Genomic DNA, 23,765 nt, shown 5'->3' on the forward strand with positions numbered 1-23,765 from the left:
CTTTTTTTCTAATCCCTTTGGCGCAGAATCATCATACAGAACATCATGACCCCAACCAATCAATGCTTCAGCAAAATAGGTGAAAGAGAGAGCCCATGATGGGCATCAATCCGCATGGGAGTCACAGCCCCTCTTGTTGAGGATAAACACATACACAAATGCATTCCTTCTTTAAAAGTGAAGGAACTCATTCAAAACACCTAGAACATGATAGGGCAAACACGGTCCCCCTCCCACCCAGAACTCGCATCATATGCGCCAGACATGCTGCACTCTGAATCCATCCTACACGGTGTTTGGGCCTCTTTTCTGTTGGAATTCCTCACCCTTTCTTACTTATTCTTCAATGGTCAGTTGAAACACCATCCCTTCTGGAAAGACGTCCCCATTGAGAACCACACATGACTTTCACTCTGTGCTGGGAGGCAGTACGCTAGAATACTAAAGTCTTGGGCTTTAGGGTCAAATCTTAGCTCTGCTGTTTTCTAGCCACATAATCTTGGCAAGTTATGTGATGTGTGTGTTGGGGGTAGAGCACAGAGGCATGGGGGATTGAACCCAGGGCCTTGCACTTGCCAGGCAAGTGCTCCACCACCGTGTTACACTCCCAGCCCTTGTAACTTCTCTCAGAGACAAAAGCACCTGCCTCAGAGGGTCATTGTGAGTATTAAATTAAATGAAGTATGTCCAGCATGTGTTCCGGTGCTTAGCCTCCAGCAAGATAAATGTGAGTGGTGATTATTCATGTTATTTATTTCTTGCACCTAACGGGAAGGCCATAAATAATTACTGACTGAATGAATAAATCATAGTCTTGATTCTCTTCATTAACATGTCTGATGTGATTATCCTGAGCTGCTGACATTAAGCCAAAATGGTGACGTGAGCAGTTCTACATGTTGTCTTGCTTGAGACAAATCACTGGATTTATCATGGCCTTAAAGAAATAAAAATCCAACGGAGTTCAAAGCCCCATCTGTCTAGTCACTCACAGGTTACACAAAAGGTCACTGGGTGTGTGACATGCCTCCACCCTCCCCTATTTTGATTCTGAAGAGCTGTTAGGACTGATGGCTCCCTCATCTATGAACTGCCCAGAGCTTGACATGAAAATAAATCAGTGCCTTGATGGCTGTTAGATGTCACAGAGAGGGGGCTGGATTTTATGAAATACAGACTCTAGCAGAGCATTCTCAAGAGCTGAGCAGTAGGAAGAGAAAGGCGCTTTAGAAACTGACCCCACACAGGCCCAGCATTGAAATGGAATATTCCTGACTTCTCCTTCACTCTTATCTCACAAAGCAGCCCTGAGGCTTGATTGAGATTAAAGCTTCTGTCTGTTGCTTGCTCTCTTTAAAAACATTATTGACAAAATCTAAATTGAACACCTGTCCCATGGACAGTATCCTTCATTTTTCATCCCCAAGAATAAAGAGGATATATCTGTGAACCTATATATTAAGTATATGCACATAAAGCCAGTCACAAGCCCACGTGGAAATTGCATCTTTAATGAGTGGTCATCACTCTATCTGAGTGCAAAGAATCAAATGTGGGCCTAATATAGCAATGTGTAGTCTTCCCAGAGTCAGAGAAGAAGAGGGGCTGCTCATGCTGAGCTCTCGAGGCATCTTGCTAATTCTTTTCACCCCAGTAGAATCTTAGCTATTGCCAACATCAAATCGTTGAAGCCATCATGATGATACGGTTTGGATGTGAGGTGTCCCCTGAAAGCTCACGTGTAAGACAATGCAAGAACGTTCAGAGAAGAAATGATTGGGTTGTGAGAGCCTTAACCCTATCAGTGATTTCATCCCCTGATAGAGATTAACTGAGTGGTAACTGAAGTGGTAGGGTGTGGCTGGAGGAGGTGGGCATGGCTTTGGGTATATATTTGTATCTGGTCAGTGGAGTCTTTCTGCTTCCTGATCTGTGATGTGAGCTGCTGGCCTCTGCCACCACCCTCTCGTGCCTTGATGTTCATCCTCACCGGGAGCCCTGAGGAACGGAGCTGGTCTTCTATGGACTAAGACCTCTGAAACCATGAGCTCTCAAGTGGACTCTTCCTCCTCTGAAATTGTTCTGGTCAGATCTTTTAGTCACAGCAACAAGATTTCCCACCCTTTTTCTGTATTTAGTCCAGTTGATGGTCTCCATGGGTCAACTCACTCAGGTACTGTTAGAGTAGGAGGGACTCAGACATAGCAGATCCCACAGGGGAAGTGAGTGGTACCAAAACAAGAAGATTGGGGGGGGGGGGAAGAGGTATCAGGTAAAGGAATTGCTGCAATGATAAAGTCAATTTTCTTAAAGGGCAGGTAGGTGGGCTCTGATGGTATTATCAAGAAAAGAAATTCAGAAAATGTCTTATGTAAGAATAGCATTGTTTGAATTAGGAAACATCTGTTTCAACTAACTTCTAAAAACATCAAATTCATTTTAATGTGAGAACTAGAGGTTTAGATCAGGGCTAACGTACTTGCCTAGCATGCACAAGTTTCTGGGTTCAGCACCCCAGTACCACATACACATACACCCCAAACAAAAGCAAAATGAAAACTTCAAATGTAAGAGTTCTGCTTTTAAAACCTTCATTACTAATTGTTTTCAATCCTTTAATATACAGGAAAAGGATGGACCAGTGATCATTATCACCAGTTTTAAGAGAAAGAGCAGAACCAGAAGTTGACTTTAAAGTTTGTGGATTTCAGAAAAAAAAACTCACTGAAGAATGTTTTTGAATTATGCTACCAAACTTGTCTTTGAGATTCAGGATATTGTGGCACCAATGCCCTGGAGGTAGGAATCAAAGGCTGAAAAAGCTAAGGGAAATTTGATTGGTTTTATACATTTAAAATCAAGTATGCTTTATAGATAAAGGTTCTCAGGCTAATAAGATGAGGATAGAAGAAAGTTCTGATTTCATTGCAACTTCTGATTTGTTGCAATAAAAATGTCCAGTATTATGAATGAGATGAAAAAGACCTCTGCACAGTAAACTTTATCTTTTAAAAAACAACTTTGCGAATGGCGATGGTATCAACTGATTTAAGTGATTCTGACTTTGTACAAATATGTTACTTATTATTTATTAAGCAATATATTTGTAGGCAATTCTGTGCACATTTGAGCACTGAGTTCTTGATCAAGGTTTAACCCCTTATGAACCGCTGTTTTTATGGAAACATCAGCTTTGATTTATATCACTAACTAAGGTCATCATTTTGGGGCATATACCTCATGAGAACTTTAAGGCCTGCATGTGTCTCCATGGAATGTTTCAAAAATCATTACCTCATGTCTTCCTGATAATGAAATAATGACTTTATTATATTCAGTGGGAGAAAAGTAATCCAACTGGTTATTTGTGCTGCCTGGAAAAATATTTAGTTTGTGGACTGAAATTTTAACTCTCGTCGGCAGAAAAATTTTATAATACACATCTTCATGTTTTTACTTCATAACTTTTGTCTCTTGATGCCTGCTCAGAATTCTCTAAGCTTCTTTCTAAAGAACTCAAGTGAAGACACCCTGAAAGAGGAGGTGACCTCATTTGGCAAATAATGAGTAATCTGAGGTCGAATCAACCTAGCTAGAAGAGAATTAATATGTCTGGGGGAGAGAAAAAAAACATTTGAAAAAAAACCTTTGTGTACACAATGTGTAGAGGACATTGTTTCAAACCATTTATTTTAAGATCTGACTGAAAAAATGAGAATGTCTCCCCCTTTCCCTACAGTGATGCTACTGAAGATGTGATGGCTGAGTATCTGTGACAATAGAGGGGCTGTGCTTGGAAGAAACAGGTGTAAACGACGTGGTCCTCATTCTCAAGTAGTTTACACTGTGGTTGGAAATGATACCCACATCACAGCCAGGAACAACCAGAGGCAGACCGAAAGGTGCTGGCACAGGAGTAGGTAAAGAAAGGCTGTTGGAAAAAGGAGATTCTATGCCAGGAAAGGCCAAAAGAACAGTAAGGAGGAGACACGGATGAACCTTGGAGTTCTGAAGAAGCAAGGAGATTGGGTTTGGATGGAGGACTTTTGCTTGAGGTTCAATTTAAACTGAAATGTGGCATTTCCTTAGCTGGATTTAAAACATAAGTGGATTTGACGACCGCATATCCTGCCCCACCAAACCCATGACCTTGTAAAATTTGACAAAGTTATTACTAAGTTCAATCATTTCTAAAGCATTTCTAAATTGGAAAAAGAAGAAAAAGTCCTGAAAAGTAAGAGTTACTGCTGGGGCAGAAAATAAGATTCATGAAGAAACATATGTAAATATAACTCTTTGAAAACAAGAAAAATGACCAATGGATTAAAAAGGCAGATCTATAAATCCAAAGTGGCAGAGGGCTCTTAAGTTAAAGAGCAAGGTTTACAAAGAACATTAGAGCCCCGAGGAACCCAATAAAACTGAAATAAGGAGGCTATTAGGTAAATTTTAATCATCATGAACATAACCTAGCAGAATGCTAAATTCTAAAAGCTTTGATTTACTGTCTGCTATGCAGAAATGTGTCCATTGTATTTTTTAGTTCTCCAAAAACCAAGACAGGTTTCACCATTATTGGAATTAGAAAGAACTGAAATAACTGTTAAAACCTAAATCCCAGGGGTTAGTTGAGCCAGATGACCATGTCCCCTTGGCTCCTGGGGAGGGCCGTGCAACTCTGAACGGAGCTCTATGAGTGTGCTTTAACTCGGTGTGGCTCCAACAGCAACTCTGCCTTCTGATTCTGGATTTAGCCTCCCTTAATCTTTTCCTGCTCCTCAGAGTGAGGATAATTATGCATGTCCCAATCACAGGGCTGTTTCAAAAATCAAATGCAAAATATGTGACAGTAGCTTGAATAAAGGTAAGCTTTTTTGGGTTGAGCCAAGCAGAGAATGTTGACAACGCGTTGTGATTAGAAAGAAATGCTGGGTGGTATAGTCTAGGTCTTTCAAATTTCTCTTAAAATGGGATGGTATGCTCACTTAAAGATGCTAGATAATTAGTATTTCATGGCCACATGATTATGGGAGTAAAGAAACTCACAGAAGTCTCTTCAAATAGCTGGATTGTGAGTTTTATTACATTTCTCAATCATACATGCCTTAGTGCATTTATGCAGAATTAATAATAAAATTGGACCCAGGCCAGGTATGCATAATTCAATGGGCTTGATTTGGTGGCACTTTACTCCTTTGGGCTGATCAAACTACAATGGCTACGTTGGACACATTTATTTGGCTCAGACTAGTGAACCAGTAGTAGGCAGCAGCCCACGTGAGACTTCTGGGGCATCCAGAAGACCTTGTAATCTTAAAACATACTCCACTCTGACCTACAGTTCCACAATTAGATTATTATTTTGACTTTATGGATTTTTAAAGTAAGTTAAGACTTCTTGAACTTTTTTTTTTAAGTACAGAAAAGAAAGTGAGGTAACTTATTACAATGCTGCCTAGGTTTCTATCTAATATATATATATATATATATATAGTGGCTGACTTTGCAAACAGAATTGTGCCCCAATTTGACTGAAGAAATACAGACACTGTCTGACTTGTTTGATCCTCAACCCTTCAGTAGATCTGGGATCTGTTGTTCTCCTTTTTGGCTGGAAGTATCATTACATCATAATTCCCCACCCCCCACCACCGTAGGCCTTATTATCAGGCTTATGTGCCACATACCCCAGGCCAAAGGCTTCTCCCTCAGTGCCCAACACCACACAAAGGCTAGGAAATAGAGATTTCAAAATGGTTTTGCAGCCAACTTACTTTTGCCCAGCTTCTCCTTGTCCTGCACAAGGTCCATATTTATAAGCATACACCAGGCGAGGGATAAAGTCAGATGTAATCGCTATGACAAATGCATTTGTAATAACAGAGAGAATCCCAATGCCTTCAAGAATTCCATACCAAATTCCTATTCAAATAGAAATGTGGTATTAGCTCCATGTACATCAGAGGTGGTAAGAATGAAAGCAATGAGAGTAACTTGTTTTCAATGTCCTTTCATATTTCCAAATACAACTGAAATTAGGAGTAAGAATCTGTGCTTCCAAACACCTTGGCATTTAAGGAATTTCTGAGAAAGTGCCCATGTACTCATGATTTAATGATCAGGATCAGACATAAGTCAGAGAATTCTGGTCAACGATAAGGCACCAAAACAATCTGATAAGATGAGCTCAGACAATGTCAAACTGCCACTGCCGCAGTCTAGCTGGGCACAAAATCACAACCCACTCAAGCAGGAACAAACTTTATTTTTGAAACTGCCGCCAATGCCCCATACGCTCCCGGGCAAATTGCCCACCAACTCACGCGGTGTTCTCCCGGACCAACAGGAAGTCCCTCCCCCGGAATTCCCTCCTACTGCACTTCCCCAACCAATGGGAACTCTCCAGGAGTCCCGTAGCAGGCCGAGGTGGACAGCAGGAGTCTAATATCCATATGAATGCAGATCTTAACATAATCATATCATCTCAATGGCTTGCTGGCCTCACCTTTCAACCAAAAATGCCATGCATCATACTACTTGGATATGGCTCTTAGCATGCCACCAGACTGGGAACTCCTTAAGAGTATGGACAGGGTCTCTCCTGTTCATCTTTGGGAGCCCAACCCCTGAGACATGGCCCTGAGTAGGTGCTCACTGAATGTGAGCTGGTTTCATATGGAGGTTAAAAGCCTACTGTGAGCAAGAACATCTATATTCGATTCTCTTCCACACATATATTGGCTGAGCAACTGCCTACTCTGCCCTCAGCACTGGATGCACAAATGAATAAAAGACAGTTTTTGATCTTAGCTCTCAAGAGAACTGCACATGATTCAATTCAAGATCTTTGGTCAAATACCAATGCTCATTTCTGCTTTTAGAAAACTAGATTATGTTTCATGTGAATCAAGAAAACACTAGGAAAATGCAAAACAAAGTTAAGGAAATGGAAGATCAATTTTTTTTTTTGCCCACATTTCTTTATTGGTGCATTATAGTTGTACATAATGGTAGGATTTGTTGTACATATTTGTATGTGCACACAATATAATAATATAATTTGGCCAATCTCACTCCTTAGTACTTCTCCCCAGAAGATCTATGTTAAAAATTAGTGATGAGAAATCAAAATTTTAGTTTCCAAAGTTTTAAGCTAGAAATAACCAAATTAAGAATCTATTTAGGCATATATTCTCTAGCAATTAAAATGATAAATTTCCAAATAGGGCAGCTTTACTTCTTATCTGATAGTATTTAAAACTAATCAAACTATTCTTTGCAAAAATTACACTAAGTATTAAGTCATTTTACATGGAAACCATAAGAAAAAACTAATGTTGGGTGGCTTTTAAAATTTTATCCACAAGATGGCTCATAGTGCTTTTTAAAAATGCCTGAATCCAACTTACCTATGTCTTTGGCCCTTGAAGCTAAAGGTCTCCTCCATTGTGTGACAAATTTGTAAGCATCCAGTCGAATTTCAATGATGTTATTCAGTAAGGCCAGAAGTGGTGCTAGGGGAAAAGCTGCCACAAAGATAGTTGTGAATCCAAACTGAAGAACTGGGGAAGAGAAAAGGAAGGAGAACAAAAATGTTGGTTTTCCATTACTGTTTTCAAAAGGAAATGATCTGAACATGTCATTGTCCTAAGTGATATTTTTCTGATATTGTCTTAAGTGATATTTTTCTGATCCAGATGCACAGGGGACATCTCTTGCAGAAAGATGACCAAGACGATGGACCAAAGGGCACTACCTGGGGCCGGGAGTAAAGGTATCCTTGGGAACAGAAAGCATGCTTAGGACCCAGAGGTTGTTTTCTAAATGCCATTCTCAAATAAAAGGAACCAGGGCTCCTTGGATTCCCAAATAGTGGTAGAAAAATAAAATGTAAGACTAAGATATCTTGTAATGCCAGAAAGTAAAGAAGCATTCAATAAATGATGGGGACACATCAATAGGACACAGAATGAACTTGAAGGCACTCTCTATGGTCAAAGCCAGAATCATTTGTGAAAAAAATAAATGATAGCATTGGATTGTAACTAACATTAAGTCTACATTGATACTGATATAAATATAAATAGATACACATAAATAATAAAGGGGGGGATTTGTGTAGCTGTTCCTCATGGTAGAATTCTAATTCATAAACATAGAAAGAATGATGAAAATAGAAAACCCACCACTCATTAGATATCACAGTAATACTGTGGCAGGCAAGAACCATCAAAGAATGCTAAAATTAGTGGGGACAGGGGAGGATACTGAAGAAAATAGGACATTTCTTGATTCAAATAATTACAAAGGGAAAAAGAGTATCTTCACAATACAGCAACCTAGTAGACATCACCTTACCCACATGATCAAAGTTAACATCACCAGCAATAAGACATATTGCTGTCACACACCCCTGTTAGGATGCACCTTTTCTTTCATGTTCCTCCTCCCCTCAGTCCTCTTGCATTAAAAACCAGATCTTGGCTAGTTCAGCATTCAGAACCATTGGTCTCCAAATCCTATCAATTACTCTTAAAAAATCTCTCTCCTTTATTCTTCTTATTCACTGTCCCCACTTGAGTTCAGACTGATTTTTGTTTTAATTGTAGATGGACACAATACCTTTATTTTATTTATTTATTTTTATGTGGTGCTGGGGATCAAACCCAGTGCCTTATGAGTGCTAGGCAAGTGTTGTACCACTGAGCCACAACTCCAGCCCCAGAATTCAGACTGATTTTTTAAATTGGCTTCTCTATCTCCAAATTTTCACCTATTTTCCCCATCGTGGCATTTTACGTGTGCCTAAAATATTGGACAAGCCCTTTACTCACCATCTCCCTACATGAAAAAATTCAGTAGGTTCTCATTGCCTACAGAATAAATCCCAAACTTCCACCATGCCATTCAAGAATCTCAATAATCTGATTCCATACAAACTTCCAAGTCTTATGTCCAAAGGTTGTACCCTATGCCCAGGCGAGGTTCCCAAATAGTCCTTCACTCTGGCCACACCACACTTCTGGTTTTGTGGAAACACATCATATACTCAATGTTCCTGTCTATGCTCAGATGAAAGTCCATTCTTCCTTTATGGGTAAGCTCAGATGTGCCCTTTTCTGGAGCCTTTTGGTAGTACTGCCTCCTCTATGGCTCCCACAACTCCTCTCACCACCATATAAAGAACTTCCTCTCGATTTCATGGCTTCTTCTTTGTCTTTTCCCCACTGCACTGACCTTCATGAAGGTAGGGATGGAGACTTTGTGTTTCCATTTTCCATATGTTCACTACATGGTTTTGTGTATGGGAGGGACTTAACAGATACCAAATAATGCTGGTTCAGTGACTGACATGTAATTACAATGAAAAAAGACCAGGAAAGTAAAAAACCAACCAAACCAAACAACACACACACACACACACACATACCTTATTATTCAAGTGGAATAATACCAATAAAGATAATTCTTATAATCACTGAGGGTACTAGATATTTATTTAGACAGAAAAATACAAGTCTCACTAAAAAATAGTTCTCTAAGATTGAGTTTATAATGAAAAATACTACCGGGTTAAGAGGAAAAAGGAAATGCATTTAGTTTATTGGTAACTTTCTTTTATCTGACATTTATCAAATTTAACTAGTTAAATATTATGACCTATAATTAAATCAAATAACTGCTTTCACAAAGCTCAGGTGTGACCTATGTGATATTGGTCTTGAAGTGATTAACTACAATGTCCAGTGTCTGCTGCTTTCTCAGGAGGTTCAGGGGAGAGGTTTATTGTACCATAGTTAGATGGAATTTTGTAAATTTTTGGAAAAACCTTTATTACAGAAGTAATATAATAAAAAGCACAGAGAATTATTTTTATTAGAATTATACGGACAATACTAGTGTAACTAGGCAAGAACAACAAAAGTGCAATGATTAGAAAAGAAAATGTAAAATTATTATTTGTAGATGACATGATTGGGTCATCTAAAAAAATCTAGGAAATCTCAAAAAATATCTAGAATCTGATATTATACCTTGGCATATTTGTGTGGTACAAAGTTAACATAAAACCAATGATAATTTTATACACCAGCAACAGAAAAGAAAATAAAACTAGGGCTGGGAGAATAGCTCAGTGGTAGGCTATGTGCTTAGCATTGCAAAACTGTGGATTCAATTTCCAGCACCCAAATATAAAACAACTCCCCAAAACAACGCACAAAAGAGCTATAAAAACATCATTGCAATTGCACTAAAAATTCATAAACTGCATGTGAATACATCTAACCTGAATTACCTAAAACTTGTACAGTAAAATCTATAAAATCTTGCTGAGAAAAAAATGTAGAAAAATAAATAAATGCAGAAATAGACCATATCTATTAGTTGGAAAATATGTTTTCCTCAAATTGTTTTTAAGAGGTTCAATTCAATTCCAGTCAATATCTTGATAAGATTTTTTTTGTAGAAATTGGAAATCTTATTGTAAAATGTATATGGAACCAATTTTGAAGAAGAACAAAGTTGAAACTTCTGTAATTTAAAAACACAGATAAGAGAGTTAGAAGTCAAGTCACTGATAAAGCAAGAAAGGATATTTTTTTTGCAACTTATATATCTGACAAAGAACTTATGTCTATAATGTGGCTTCCACAAATCACTAAGAAAAAGACAGATTCCCATTAAAATTATGGGTTGGGGTGAGAATTCACCAAAGAAGATATCCAAATTGCCATAAGCATATGAAAAAGTTCCCAGCATCATTAGTCATCAGGAAATTTCAAATTAAAGCCATGGTGAGACACTATGACGTACAGACCAGATAGCTAAAATTTTGTAAAAATACCTAATGACTTTTAGTGAGTACATGGAATAACTGGAGCTCTTACTGTGCTAGTTGAAATATAAATTGGAACAACCCAACTTTGAAAAGCTTGAAAGGGTCTACTGAAGATTGACAAATGCATATTTTATGGTCAGGTAACTCCAATCCTACATAAATTCCCAACAGAATTATTTAACTTATGTGACTGAAAACACATGTTACAAATATGTTCACATAAGCATTATTTAAAAGAGCCCAAATCTGGAAATAAATATCTATTACCAGTAGAATGAATGGATAAATGTGGTACATTTCTATTTTCAGGAGCCAAGAAGATGTGCAAACTCACAATACTTCATCTATTGGCACACTGATGCCTGCACTTCTACAAGAAATTTTGCCCGTTTTGGAGAAGCCTAACAGAGGCTTTGACACCTCTTAAAGTATACCTATCCAATACCTCAATTCTTATTTGTGGTCAAAAATACATTCAAAACATAGGAGAGACTTGATTAGTGATGTGGGAGTCAGTGTGCTGGATGGGGGCAAGGTAGCAACTTGGGGCATATCTGAAAATAGAAATGCAAAAAAAAATCACATGACTAAAAGGAAAGATGGGATGAACGTTAAAGACAATCTGCCTGTTTCATAATTTTGCTTCAGGTTTGTATATCTTAGGAATACGATACAGCAAAATGAAAATGGAATTCTACTACCAAGAGCAACAGGGAAGAATGTTATAAATATGATATTGAATGAAAGCAGCCAGTTACAAGAATATGTTCTCTACAATTCTGTTCATGTGGATATCAAAAAAAGAAAAACTAATCTATGGCATTCAAAGCGATCACAGAGGTTGTTATGTATGGAAGGGGGGGGGCAAAAGAACTTTCTTAGATACTCATAATATTCTGCTGCTTAATCTAGTTCACAGGATAGCAAACTATTTTTATAAGGAGTCAGACACTAAATATTGCTGGCTTTAATGTCTAGGACACAACTATTCTACTTGGCTGTAATAGTGTAAAAGCAGCTGTAGATAATATGTAAATAAGTGGGTATCATTGTGTTCCAATAAAGCTTTACTTAGAAAAAGACACTGGACTGAATTTGGTTTGTGGGTAGTGTGTAGTGGTTAGCCACACTCTCATCTATATACATTTGTGTGTAAACTTGTAAAAATTCATTGATCTGTACACTTATGATTTCTATATTTCTCTCTACATATGCAATTCTGTGAGTTACAATATTAAAACAACAACAAAGCCCGGAAGTGAAAAGAAAAATAAAACCAGCAGGAACAGAAGTAAGCTGTTGGAATTCACCCATCTGCTTGCAATGCTTCTCATATTTGTTTTACGGTGAAAAGATACTGCAGTATTTGGAGCACTACCAATTCTAGCCACATAAATGCCTCTCTTCAAGAGCTCGATATACTCACATTATCGTTCATTTCCTTCTTTATGGGAGAAAGAGTCCATTAAGAGATCTAAAAGTGGTTAGTTCTTATAATGAATTCCCTTTATTAAGTTTTATTATTAATGATCCAATTGATTTCTTTTCCAAGTTATATCATTCTGCCATTTTATAATTGAAACTCTGAAAACATCAGTGGATACTTAGGACATAAGCAATCTAAGAAACATTAAGTGTTAATTCTACTACTCCTTTAATTTTCAGAATTGCCTAGAAAGGATGGCTTCCTTCAGAAGTAATGTATCTTGCCCATTCCTAATCCTGTTTTCACTCCAGTGTAATAGAGCTTAAAAAATAATAAAGAAAATGTATATATAATCTATCTGCTAAGAGATGTTACTTAATATCTTTTTGTCTCTGTTTTCTCTTCTCAAAAGTAGGAATGAGAGTAAGAGTAACCCTTGGTGCAGATCAAGTGAGTTAGTGAATGGAAAGCTCAGAACAATGCCTGACTCATTAGTACATGTTTACTATACCATTATTATTATTTTCCTATATTTCTTATCTCCTAGAGGGGATATAATGATACAGTTAACAAAGAGGTTTCACTGTTCATAAATTACAGGTTTGCTTCCAAAGTCCATGCTCTGAGATACAAGCTAAGAGAACTAGCTTGGGTTTGAATCTAGATGATCTGATTCCATAACTGTAAAGTGCAGCATAGGTTAAGCATTCCCATCTGAATACTTTTCTCCCACAGCAGAAATGACTGCTCCCCACTATACCTCCTACTGATTCATGTCACAGAATCTATGACACTTTATTGCAGTTACTCTTTTCTCTCTTTATCAGTGTGTGTGTGTGTGTGTGTGTGTGTGTGTGTGTGTGTGTACTGGGGATTAAACCCAGTCTTCATGCATGCTGGGCACAAGCTCTCCCACTGGGCTACATCCCCAGCCCTTTTATCAGTTTTGAGACAGTCTCACTAAACTGGCCTCAAAATTGTGACCCTCCTGCCTCAGCTTCCCAAGTAGCTGGAATTACAGGTGTGCATCACCATACCTGGCTGCAGTAACTCTTTATATCTCTCGTTCTCTCTCACTAGCCTGTGCACTCTTTGAAAGCTGGGCACTGTGCCTTACTCTTTTTTGTATCTCTGGTGCCAGATACAGTGTCTCCCTGGCATTTCATGAAGTTCAAAAATATCAGCTGAATGAGGGATCAATCACTCCATGAATGCTAACTTCTTTACTTTGATGCACCAAATTTACCAATTCATTTTGTGTTCTAGTGACTCAGTACAAGGGACAAGACAATGTCATGAAGAGTTTGAATTGGAATAGATTTTGGGCACTATCCCTGTGGATTGAATTTCTTAAATGATGACATTCTTCCCTCTGTATTTAGCTTGGGAGACCCACACACAGATGGCTTCCATGATAATGGGTGTATTGCAATTGAATATAGCTAGAGATCTGTAATTAAGAGGGTAAAAGAGAACATTTCCATACTCATTTCCAAGTACTCATCGAAGAGACCATAGGCATTCATTGGCTGAAGGTTGTAGTCTTTTTCCCATTGTGGGAAGTTTACTTTCCTTTCAGTCCCATGTTCTTGTCGTACTTTTCTTCTAGTCCACCAGTTCTGAATTAACCTGTACAAAAAGATCAATTTCTTACCAAAAAAAAAAAAAAGCGCAACTATTCATAAGACTTAATTAATAAAAAAGAGAATAGTTAGAATTTAGAGCCATGTTAAAAAAAAGAAACTCATGCATGTAAGCAGAATGACTGATGAACTTCTTTCAAGCGTTCATGCTTTGTGCTGCCTAGAGGGTTGGATAGAGGACTGAGTGTATCTATAAACTGACTTCTCTGCAACACCCAGCCAAGTGATAATAGGCCTAGGTTGCTTAATGAGCAGTCTTCTTATGTGAGTGCTGACCTGCAGATTCTGACTTCAGGGACCCAGAAACCCTGCAAACCCACAAAAATGCTTCCTCTCTTGGGAGATGGTCGCCTGCAATTTGACAACTGGACTGGGGTGCTTGGGCTTAAGCTGTCAGGGGCTCTAACTTCCAATAAAATGCATTTCACATTGGTGAAATTACACATTAATCCTCAGCAGTGTTCGGGAGTACACTTCATAATATGGGTAAGGAAATGCATCAGAGGTATGCAGATCTGTGTGCTCTGGGGTACAAGGAAAAATGAAAAAGTTGAAGAGCACCCAGGAGTTCAAATGCCAAAAGAAAAATCATGTGAAATAAAAGAGTATCAAAGACAAACTCTGCCCACTTCACAATTATGCTGTATGTCTGTCTTATTAGAGGTCAAAATAGAGTTCCCCTGATGCCTAGGACATTGTCATTAATTATGGCTAATACTGTGTAGTAGAATATCATACTCCTATTTTTGTTTTATGTTTTATTTATGTTTTACAGAAACATCAAATACTTGGAATATGATTTCTAAATAAATTCAAGAATAGAAAATTACTGATATTGATTCTGACAGGGAGCTAAGGGAAGATGTTTTGAAGTGAACCAAATTCCAGCTAATCATTCTAGAAGAGTGGTCCTCTCTGAGACCTGTGGATCTTGATGTCCCCGCTAGAGACTCAGAGCCAACATGGAAACCAATAGGTATGGAGTTACAGCAGACATAGAAGTGTTGCTGAATATGTTCCCTTAAAACTAAACTGACCAGAACTGAGCAAGCACAGCAGAGCTGAAGTTTATCTTTGCAAACATCATGCAAGTTTTGCCCAATGCCATGGACAGAAAAATATTATGTCCAGGTGCTAATGCCTTAGAAATACACCTATTTATTTTGTGAATTCTTGAACTTTACTCCTTTCCATAAGTTCTTTTTTCTGTAGTCTGAATTTAGTGTAGTTTTTAAAAATTACATTCTAATTTATCACAGGAATGGTGAGGTGGTGATCTTATTAATAAGTAAAGAGCTATGGACTTAAACAATGATGGAGCCTAAAGGGTCAAAAGCATCACTTAAAGCATCTCGCAGGCCAATATTTAATATTTAGGGGACTACAGAGACTTCATAAGGAACATTCACTTTCATTCATGTGACCTGTGCTAAATCTCCCCATAGAGCCAATGTGTGTTTTCATGACTGCCTTTGAATATCTAAGTGTGACGCTTGCTTGATTGCCAAGTCTGCATTGCTTATCTTACTTGCCACACCCAGAAATGCCAATAAGGAGCAATGCTGCCTGTCAATGATAGACATCTAAGGTACTTACGGGTAGCCAAGTTCCATGAAATTATTCCAGGTCTGCTTTAGCACCATTATAATACCCATTTGCATACAGAGATCAATAAGGCATCCACTAGGGTGGCACTGCAAGGTAAGCAAACACAGAAATTCAAGAATCAATGGTGAGGAAGAAAGGGTGTCTGCTTCTAATTTGCATAAAGTTTCCATAGGGCTGTTTCATGTGAGTATGTAGGAAAAAAGGAAGGAGGGGAGAATACAGACCTCTTCTAGTCTCCACCTGTTTATCAGCCTCAAGTAGGCACCTGGGTGTCCTGTGAACCTTTAACACACAGAAAAACAAGTCATTAGCATTCTGTAACTCTAAGCTTTCAGTGAATATTATATTCAGTTTAGAACATCCTCCAAAGTAAATTATGGGTGCAGTCAAGTATCAGGTTGAAGGAATTAGGAAGCCCTCTAGAGCTGTCATAACTATAGCTCTTGGAATTCTCCAGGGGACATTTCTCTTCCGGCTTTCCATCCAGTTGCTAGCATCAGGGGCCAGTTCTTCCTGCTTGCTGTAACTTTTAACATTTTCTGCTGAATAGCAGGTGCTCTAGTTGGGTGTAAGCAACAGTTTTACTGGTTCTTTTAAACATATTTGATGCTTTTGAATAATAGTCATGCTTTTTAAAATAAAATCAAGCTGTTCAGAATTTCATGCTATTGGAGTAGCTAAAAAACTAAGGAGATGCTAGTGATTGCATCTCACTGAAACCCTATTCCTGACCCCTTTCCCTGTTTCCCCACTCTCCTGAAATGCTTCCAGGTGGGGTGGAATTCATGAGGCATTACCACTAAGCATAGAATCTCTCCTAAATCCTCATAGCTGCTAGATTTAAAGTTACACAGTAATTTCTGTTATTCATTTCTACCCCCTTTCCTGGGCGGGGGGCAGGATGTTCTTCCCTCTTAGAGATTTAGGATATGCTGTGGGATTATACCCCTATGCCACCTGCTTTCACAGGTGTGAGTCTCTGGGGCCTGCTGCAGGTATGGATGTTGGTCAGATGTTTTCAATCCATCATTCACAGGTGCAAGTAAACCATTTTCATTAGCAATAAAAGGTATAGAGCACTTCTGAGTGGAGACTATTTCTTGGGATTCATTTGGAAAGGGAAAGGAAGTCAATGTTCTCTTTTTACATTTTACATAGGTCACCCTGTGAGATGGGCTTCTCTATCACCTTTGGCTAGTGACCTCTGAGTGTTCTGTCCCCGCCTGGCATAAGTAGGTGTGGAGGGGTCAGGTTCTTACCTTCCAAGGAAGAATGCGATGTAAAACGTGGAGCTATTCAGATTGACAAACTGAAAAAGAAACATTTTCAAGGTGAAGCTGTTCTCCCATTCAGACTCTGTGCGAGGCTGCTCTGTGGACAAAAGAGGAGCAGAGTTTGAGAGGCTGAATCTGACCTCTCTCAACTTCTTTCCTCCCTCTCTCCACACAGGAGATACCAGTTTGCCTACAGCTGACATATGATGGAACAGACCATGCATGAGACAGATCCTCAAACTCACAGACCAGCCCCAGTGAGAGTTCGGTGGGAAGTAACAACTGATGTATCTGAAGGATACATTGAGTGTTCAGAGTGTTCTGCTGTTATGGGATCCCTGGAGAGTGTGAAGCAGGGATAGGTAGAATGAATGGGGACTCATCCCCAGACCTGGCTCTCTCCAGTAGCTCTGCGTTTTCCTTTTTGTTTCTACCTTCAGCATGGGGCCTATGTGGGGTCAGGTAGCCTCCCAGCTCCTAATGATTCATTGGTCTCCACTCCTAGTTCCAGTGCTGCACAGGCTGCTGCATATCACAGAATACAGAGTATTTGACTTGGATGTCTTCACCCGCATCTACCATTTTCCATTCTCACAGGCAAACATTAAGATGACCTCTTTTCCAGAGCTTTTCCTGTATATATCACCACTGTGTCTTATAATTTTCTGACCTCAGTCAGGGGCTGATTGTCATCTCCTCATATTTCAACTTTCACAGACCAAAGGCTTTTTGGACACTCTGATGTGAACCAAAATATAGCTCTAGTTGCCCTTAAGGTCAAATCTCCAACTTAAAAATCTCATGTCAGATGCCCTTATCCTTTCCTAGGAGCTCAATCCTCACCTCAAGGAGGGTCAAAGAAAATGTATTTAATGCAATAGCATTTTATCTGTTTCTACATTCCCTGAGCTTCTAATTACTCATTTAACTGAATTCACCCCATCATTTCTTTTTCCATGAATTATAACTCAAAATGCTTCCTGGAAGCAAATCTGAGAAGGAAAGGGAGGAAAGAAAGAAAACCTGATTTAAAGTGGTTTAAAAGGTCAACTTTAGAATAAGGCTCTACTGGTGTCGAGGGCAGGAAAGACAAAGAATTCTTGGAGGGTTTTAGTTTCTTTTCACTTCTGCTGACTGAGTCCTAGTTACATGTGAAGGTTTTCTGGGTTGTCAGCCAGCTGAGTTCCCAGATGTTTCAACGATGGATGGACCAGGGCTGTATCTCCACATGCATCGTCCCCAGCCAGGGTCAAGCTACCACCAGACACAGCCTACCAACAGACAGTTACCTCTTCCATGAAAATAAAGCTCTTTCCATCTTTTTGAACAAGGTGTGATGGTGATGGAAGATGTCAATGATATTAAAGGAGATACAGTAAAATGGCTAGATGTGTATCTGGCATATAGACTCAAGAAATGGCATCTATTAGTAATAATGACTGTTATAAATAAAAACAGTTTTGTGATCTTCCCCCTTCTGGACAAGCTACATAAGGGAATATATTAAAACAATTACCCATGGGAGCTTGTAATTTTCCCAAACTACATAATGACTAAAATCTCATCAATATCCAGCAGAATTAAGCTTCAAATTTGATGACAAAATAAAAACCTTCTATGATAAACAAAAATTAAAAGAATTTACAATGAGAAAGCCTGCATTACAGAATATTCTAGGCAAAATATTCAATGAGGACAAAATGAAAAATAACAATGAAAATCAGCAAAGAGAGGAACTACACAAAGGGAAAATCCAATCAAAGAAGAAACCAACTCAAGTTAAAAACCACACATAATCTAAAATGACCAGGAATACAAACCTTGTCTCAAAAATAACCCTGAATGTTAATGGCCTAAACTCATCAATTAAAAGATGTAGACTGGCAGATTGGATTTTTAAAAAAAGATCAAACAATATGCTTCCTTCAAGAGATTCATCTTCAGAAAAGACATCCACAGACTGAAGGTGAAAAGATGGGAAAAAAAACCATAACACTTATATGGGCAACGTAAATAAGTAGGGTTTCCATCCTAATGTCAGATAAAGTGGACTTCAAACCAAAGTTAGTCAAAAGAGATAAAGAAGAACATTTCATACTGCTTAAGGGAAACATACATCAACAAGACATAATAATTATAAATATCTATGCCCCAAACAATGGAGCATCTATGTATATAAAACAAATCCTTCTCAATTTCAAGAAGCAAATAGAACACAACACAATAATACTGGGTGATTTTAACACACCTCTCCCACCACTGGATAGATCTTCCAAATAAAAACTAAACAAAGAAACTATAGAACTCAATAATACAATCAATGACTTAGACTTAACACACACAGAGTATTCCATCCATCATTGAGCAAATACACCTTCTTCTCAGCAGCACATGATCCTTCTCTAAAATAGACCGTATATTATGCCACAAAAAAACTCTCAGCAAATACAAAAAAATAGAGATACTACCCTGTATTCTATCAGATCATAATGGAATGAAACTAGAAATCAATGATAAAATAAAATGATAAATGATAAAATAAAATAGTAGCTATTCCAACACCTGGAGACTAAATAATATGATATTGAATGAGCAATGGATATCAGAAGACATCAGGAAGGAGATAAAACAATTCTTAGAGGTAAATGAAAACACTCTACAACCTATCAAAATCTCTGGGACACTATGAAGGCAGTGCTAAGAGGAAAGTTCATTGCATTGAGCTCATTCATTAAAAGAATAAAAAGCCAACAAATAAATGACCAAACATTACATCTCAAAGCCCTAGAAAAAGAAGAATAAATCAACACCAAAAGTAGTAGAAGACAGGAAATAATAAAAATCAGAGACGAAATCAATGAAATCAAAAGAAACAATTGAAAAAATTGACAAAATGAAAATTGGTTCTTTGAAAAAAAATAAATAAATTGTTAAACACTTAGCCATGCTAATGAAGAGAAAGAGAAAACTCAAATTCCTAACATTTGTGATGAAAAAGGAAATATCATGATGGGCATTATTGAAATACAGAAGATAATTAGACTTATTTTGAAAATTTATATTCCAATAAAATAGAAAACCTCGATGACACTGTCAAATTTCTAGAAACATATGATCTACTCAAACTGAATCAGGAGGACATACACAATGTAAACAACTCAATTTCAAGCAAGGAAATAGAAGATACCATCAAAAGCCTACCAACCAAGAAAAGCCCAAGACAGACAGATTCTCAGCAGAGTTCTACAAGACATTCAAAGAAGAACAAATACCAATATTCCTCAAATTATTCCATGAAATAGAAAAGGAGGTCCCTTCCAAACTCATTCTATAAGGCTAGTATCACCCTGATACCAAAACCAGAAAAAGACATCAAGAAAAGAAAACTTCAGACTAATATCCTTGATGAACACAGATGCAAAAATTCTCAATAAAATCCTGGCCAATCACATACAAAAACATATTAAAAAGATAGTGTACTATGATCAAGTGTGGTTCATCCTAGGAATGCAAGGTTGGTTCAACATACAGAAATCAATAAATATAATACATCACGTCAATAGACTTAAAGACAAGAATCATATGATTACCTGAATAGATGCTGAAAATGCATCTGACAAAATACAGCACCTCTTCATGTTCAAAACACTAGAAAAACTAGGACTAATAGGATCATACTCAACATTGTAAAGGCTGCCTATGCTAAGCCCAAGGCCAACATCATTCTAAATGGAGAAAAATTGGAAGCATTCCCTCTAAAAACTGGTACAAGACAGTGATGTCCTCTTTCACCACTTCTATTCAACATAGTCTTGAAATTCTAGCCAGAGCAATCAGACAGAATAAATTAAAGGTACACTCAGGAAAAGAAGAACTCAAACTATCACTATTTGCCATGACATGATTCTATATTAGAAGAGCCAAAAAATTCTTCCAGAAAACTTCTAGAACTAATAAATGAATTCAGCAAAGTAGCAAGATATAAAATCAATACCCATAAATCAAATGCATTTCTATATGTAAGTGATGAATCCACTGAAAGAAAAATTAGAAAAATTGCACCATTCAAAATAGCCTCAAAAAATATAAAATACTTGGGGATCAACCTAAGAAAAGAGGTGAAAGACCTCTACAATGAAAACTAAGGAACAGCAAAGAAGGAAACTGAAGATCTTAGAAGGTGAAAAGATCTCCTATGCTCTTGGATAGGCAGAGTTAATATTGTTAAAATGGCCATACTACCAAAAGTGTTATACAGATTTAATGCAATCCTTCTTAAAATCCCAATGACATTTTTATAGAATTAAAAAAGTAATCGTGAAATTCATTTGGAAAATAAGAGACCCATAATAGCCAAAGCAATCCCTAGCGCAAAAAAAGAAAAAAAAAAAAAAGTAGAGCAGGAGGCATCACAATACCAGACCTTAAACTATACTACAGAGAAATAATAACAAAAACAGCATGATATTGGCACCAAAACAGAAATGTAGACCAATGGTACAGAATAGAAGACACAGAGACCAACCCACATTAATACAGTTATCTCATACTACACAAAGGCACCAAAAACATACGTTGGAGAAACTATAGCCTCTTCAACAAATGGTGCTTGGAAGACTGGAAATTCAAATGTAGCAAAATGAAATTAAACCTCTATCTTTCACCATGTACAAAACTCAACTCAAAGTAAATCAAGGACCTAGGAATTAGAAGAAAAAGTAGGAGACCCTGCACCTAATAGAAGAAAAAGTAGGCCCAAATCTTCATTACATTGGATTAGACCCCGACTTCCTTAACAAGACTCCTAAAGCACAAGAAATAAAATCAAGAATCAATAAGTAGGATGGATTCAAACTAAAAAGCTTCTCCTGAGCAAAAGAAACAATCATTGAGGTGAAGAGAGAGAGCCTACATTATGGGAGCAAATTTTTACCACATGCACATTAGATAGAGTACTAATCTCCAAGATATATAAAGAACTCAAAAACTCAACAACAAAAAAACAAACAATCTAATCAATAAATGGGCTAAGAAACTGAACAGGACTCTTCTCAGAAGAAGATATACAAATGATCAACAAACACATGAAAAAGTGTTCAACATCTTCAGTAATTAGAGAAATGCAAATTAAAACTAAGATTTCATCTCACCCCAATCAGAATGGCAGTTACCATGAATACAAGCAATAAGAAGTGTTGGACAGGATGTAGGGAAAAATATTCACTCATACATTGCCGGTGGAAGTGCAAATTGATGTAACCATTTCGGAAAGTGCAAATTGGTGTAACCATTTTGGAGATTCCTCAGAAAACTTGGAATGAAACCACCGTTTGATCCAGCTATCCCACCCCTCAGTTTATACCCAAAGGACTTAAAATCAGCATACTATAGTGACATGGCCGCACCAATGTTTGTAGCAGCTGAATTCATAATAGCTAAACTGTGGATCCAACTTAGATGCCCATCAATAATGAATGGATAAAGCAACTGGTATATTTACACAATGAAATATTCTTCAGCATTAAAAGAGAATAAAATTATGGCACTTGCAGGTAAATAGATGGAATTGGAAAATATAATGTTAAGTGAAAGAAATCAATCCCCCTAAACTAAAGTCCATATGTTTTCTTTGATTGGTGGATCCTCATCTATGATGGTGGGGTATGTGAAGAATGAAGGAACTTTGGATTGGGCAAAGGGAAGGGGAAGAGGGGCTATGTGGGTAAGAAAGATGGGGAACATGTATGATTGCATGAATGGTGCGTCTTTATACCATGTACAGACAGAGAACTGAAATGTTGCACTCCATTTGTGTATGATGAATTGAAATACATTCTGATGTGTGTTCAATTATGTAGAACAAATAAAAATAATAATAATAAAAAGTTAAAAAAATTAAAAGCTCATTAATAAAATTTGATACAATTTCTGTCTTGGAAATGTGGTAAACGTACTTATGGCTATCTACCAAGTACTTTTAGAATCAGAGAAATGTTCTTAGAAGTGACTTGTCCAGATGAATGTTATTTCCAAAAATGTCAGTGATTGTTGCTTACCTACATTCCTGATTAAAAGGCTCTCCATCTTCAAAGCAACTAACTTTGCTGTGATTTCATATTGTTTTGGTTTATATGTGAGGTGTCCTCTGAAATGTCACATGTGAGAAAATGCAAGAAGGTTCAGAGAAGAAATGATTGGGTTGTGAGAGCTTTAACATAATCAGTGATTTAATACTCTAGTAGGGATTAACTAAGTGGTAATTAAAGTGGTAGGGTGTGGCTTGAGAAGGTGGGAATTGATGCATGGCTTTGATGTGTATATTTGAATCTGGCCAAGGGAGTCTCTCTTTTCTTCCTGATGACATGAACTGCTTCCCTCTGCCACACTCTTCCACCAGGATGTTCTGCCATACCCCAAACCCCTGAGGAATGGAGCCAGCCTTCTATGGATAAAGACCTCTGCAACCATGAGCCCTCAAATAAACTTTTCCTCCTCTACAGTTGTTCTGATTGGGTCCTTTAGTCACAGCAGCAAAAAAGCTAACTAAAATACACATACTATAAAAGTCTGAACTTTTGCTAAATTGCCCAGGCCAGCCTCAAATTCATTGGTTCAAGCAATCCTCCTGCCTCAGCCTTCCAAGCAGCCATGACTACAGGAATGCACCACCAAGCCTCAATCATTAGATTTTTAATTAAACAATAATTGTAGGTAATAGCAAATGAACACTTTTCTAATTATACTGGACACTTTATACACATATACTTTAATGATGCTATTTTGTGTGAGTGTGTATGAAGAGAAAACTTGCTTTAAATCACATTAGCTCATGATACTGTGTTTGTGATATGTTTCAAAGGTCTAGATAGAAAAGATCCTCTAATTATAAAAATGAAGGTGAAGAAAAATTCTTGCATACAATTATAAGTGAAGGGTATAGTTCTTATCCACAGAACTTGAGAATGTACTCTGAA

General features: G+C 37.7%; 1 protein-coding gene across 5 annotated transcripts in view; it reads right to left on the bottom strand.

Annotated features, from left to right (window-relative positions):
- Nucleotides 1-23,765, bottom strand: part of Ano4 (anoctamin 4) — a 372,166-nt gene that overhangs the window by 11,112 nt on the left and 337,289 nt on the right. For all 5 annotated transcript variants that reach the window (XM_048803237.1, XM_048803234.1, XM_048803236.1 and 2 more), the window contains 6 exons: nt 16,777-16,888; nt 15,742-15,799; nt 15,506-15,603; nt 13,753-13,895; nt 7,410-7,562; nt 5,775-5,922 (listed from right to left, as the gene is read on the bottom strand). In XM_048803237.1, coding sequence (XP_048659194.1) covers nt 5,775-5,922; nt 7,410-7,562; nt 13,753-13,895; nt 15,506-15,603; nt 15,742-15,799; nt 16,777-16,888 — 712 coding nt within the window. The remainder of the gene's footprint in view (nt 1-5,774; nt 5,923-7,409; nt 7,563-13,752; nt 13,896-15,505; nt 15,604-15,741; nt 15,800-16,776; nt 16,889-23,765) is intronic.

The sequence above is a fragment of the Marmota marmota genome, unplaced genomic scaffold (assembly GCF_001458135.2).
Source record: "Marmota marmota marmota unplaced genomic scaffold, marMar, whole genome shotgun sequence".
Taxonomy (NCBI): domain Eukaryota; kingdom Metazoa; phylum Chordata; class Mammalia; order Rodentia; family Sciuridae; genus Marmota; species Marmota marmota.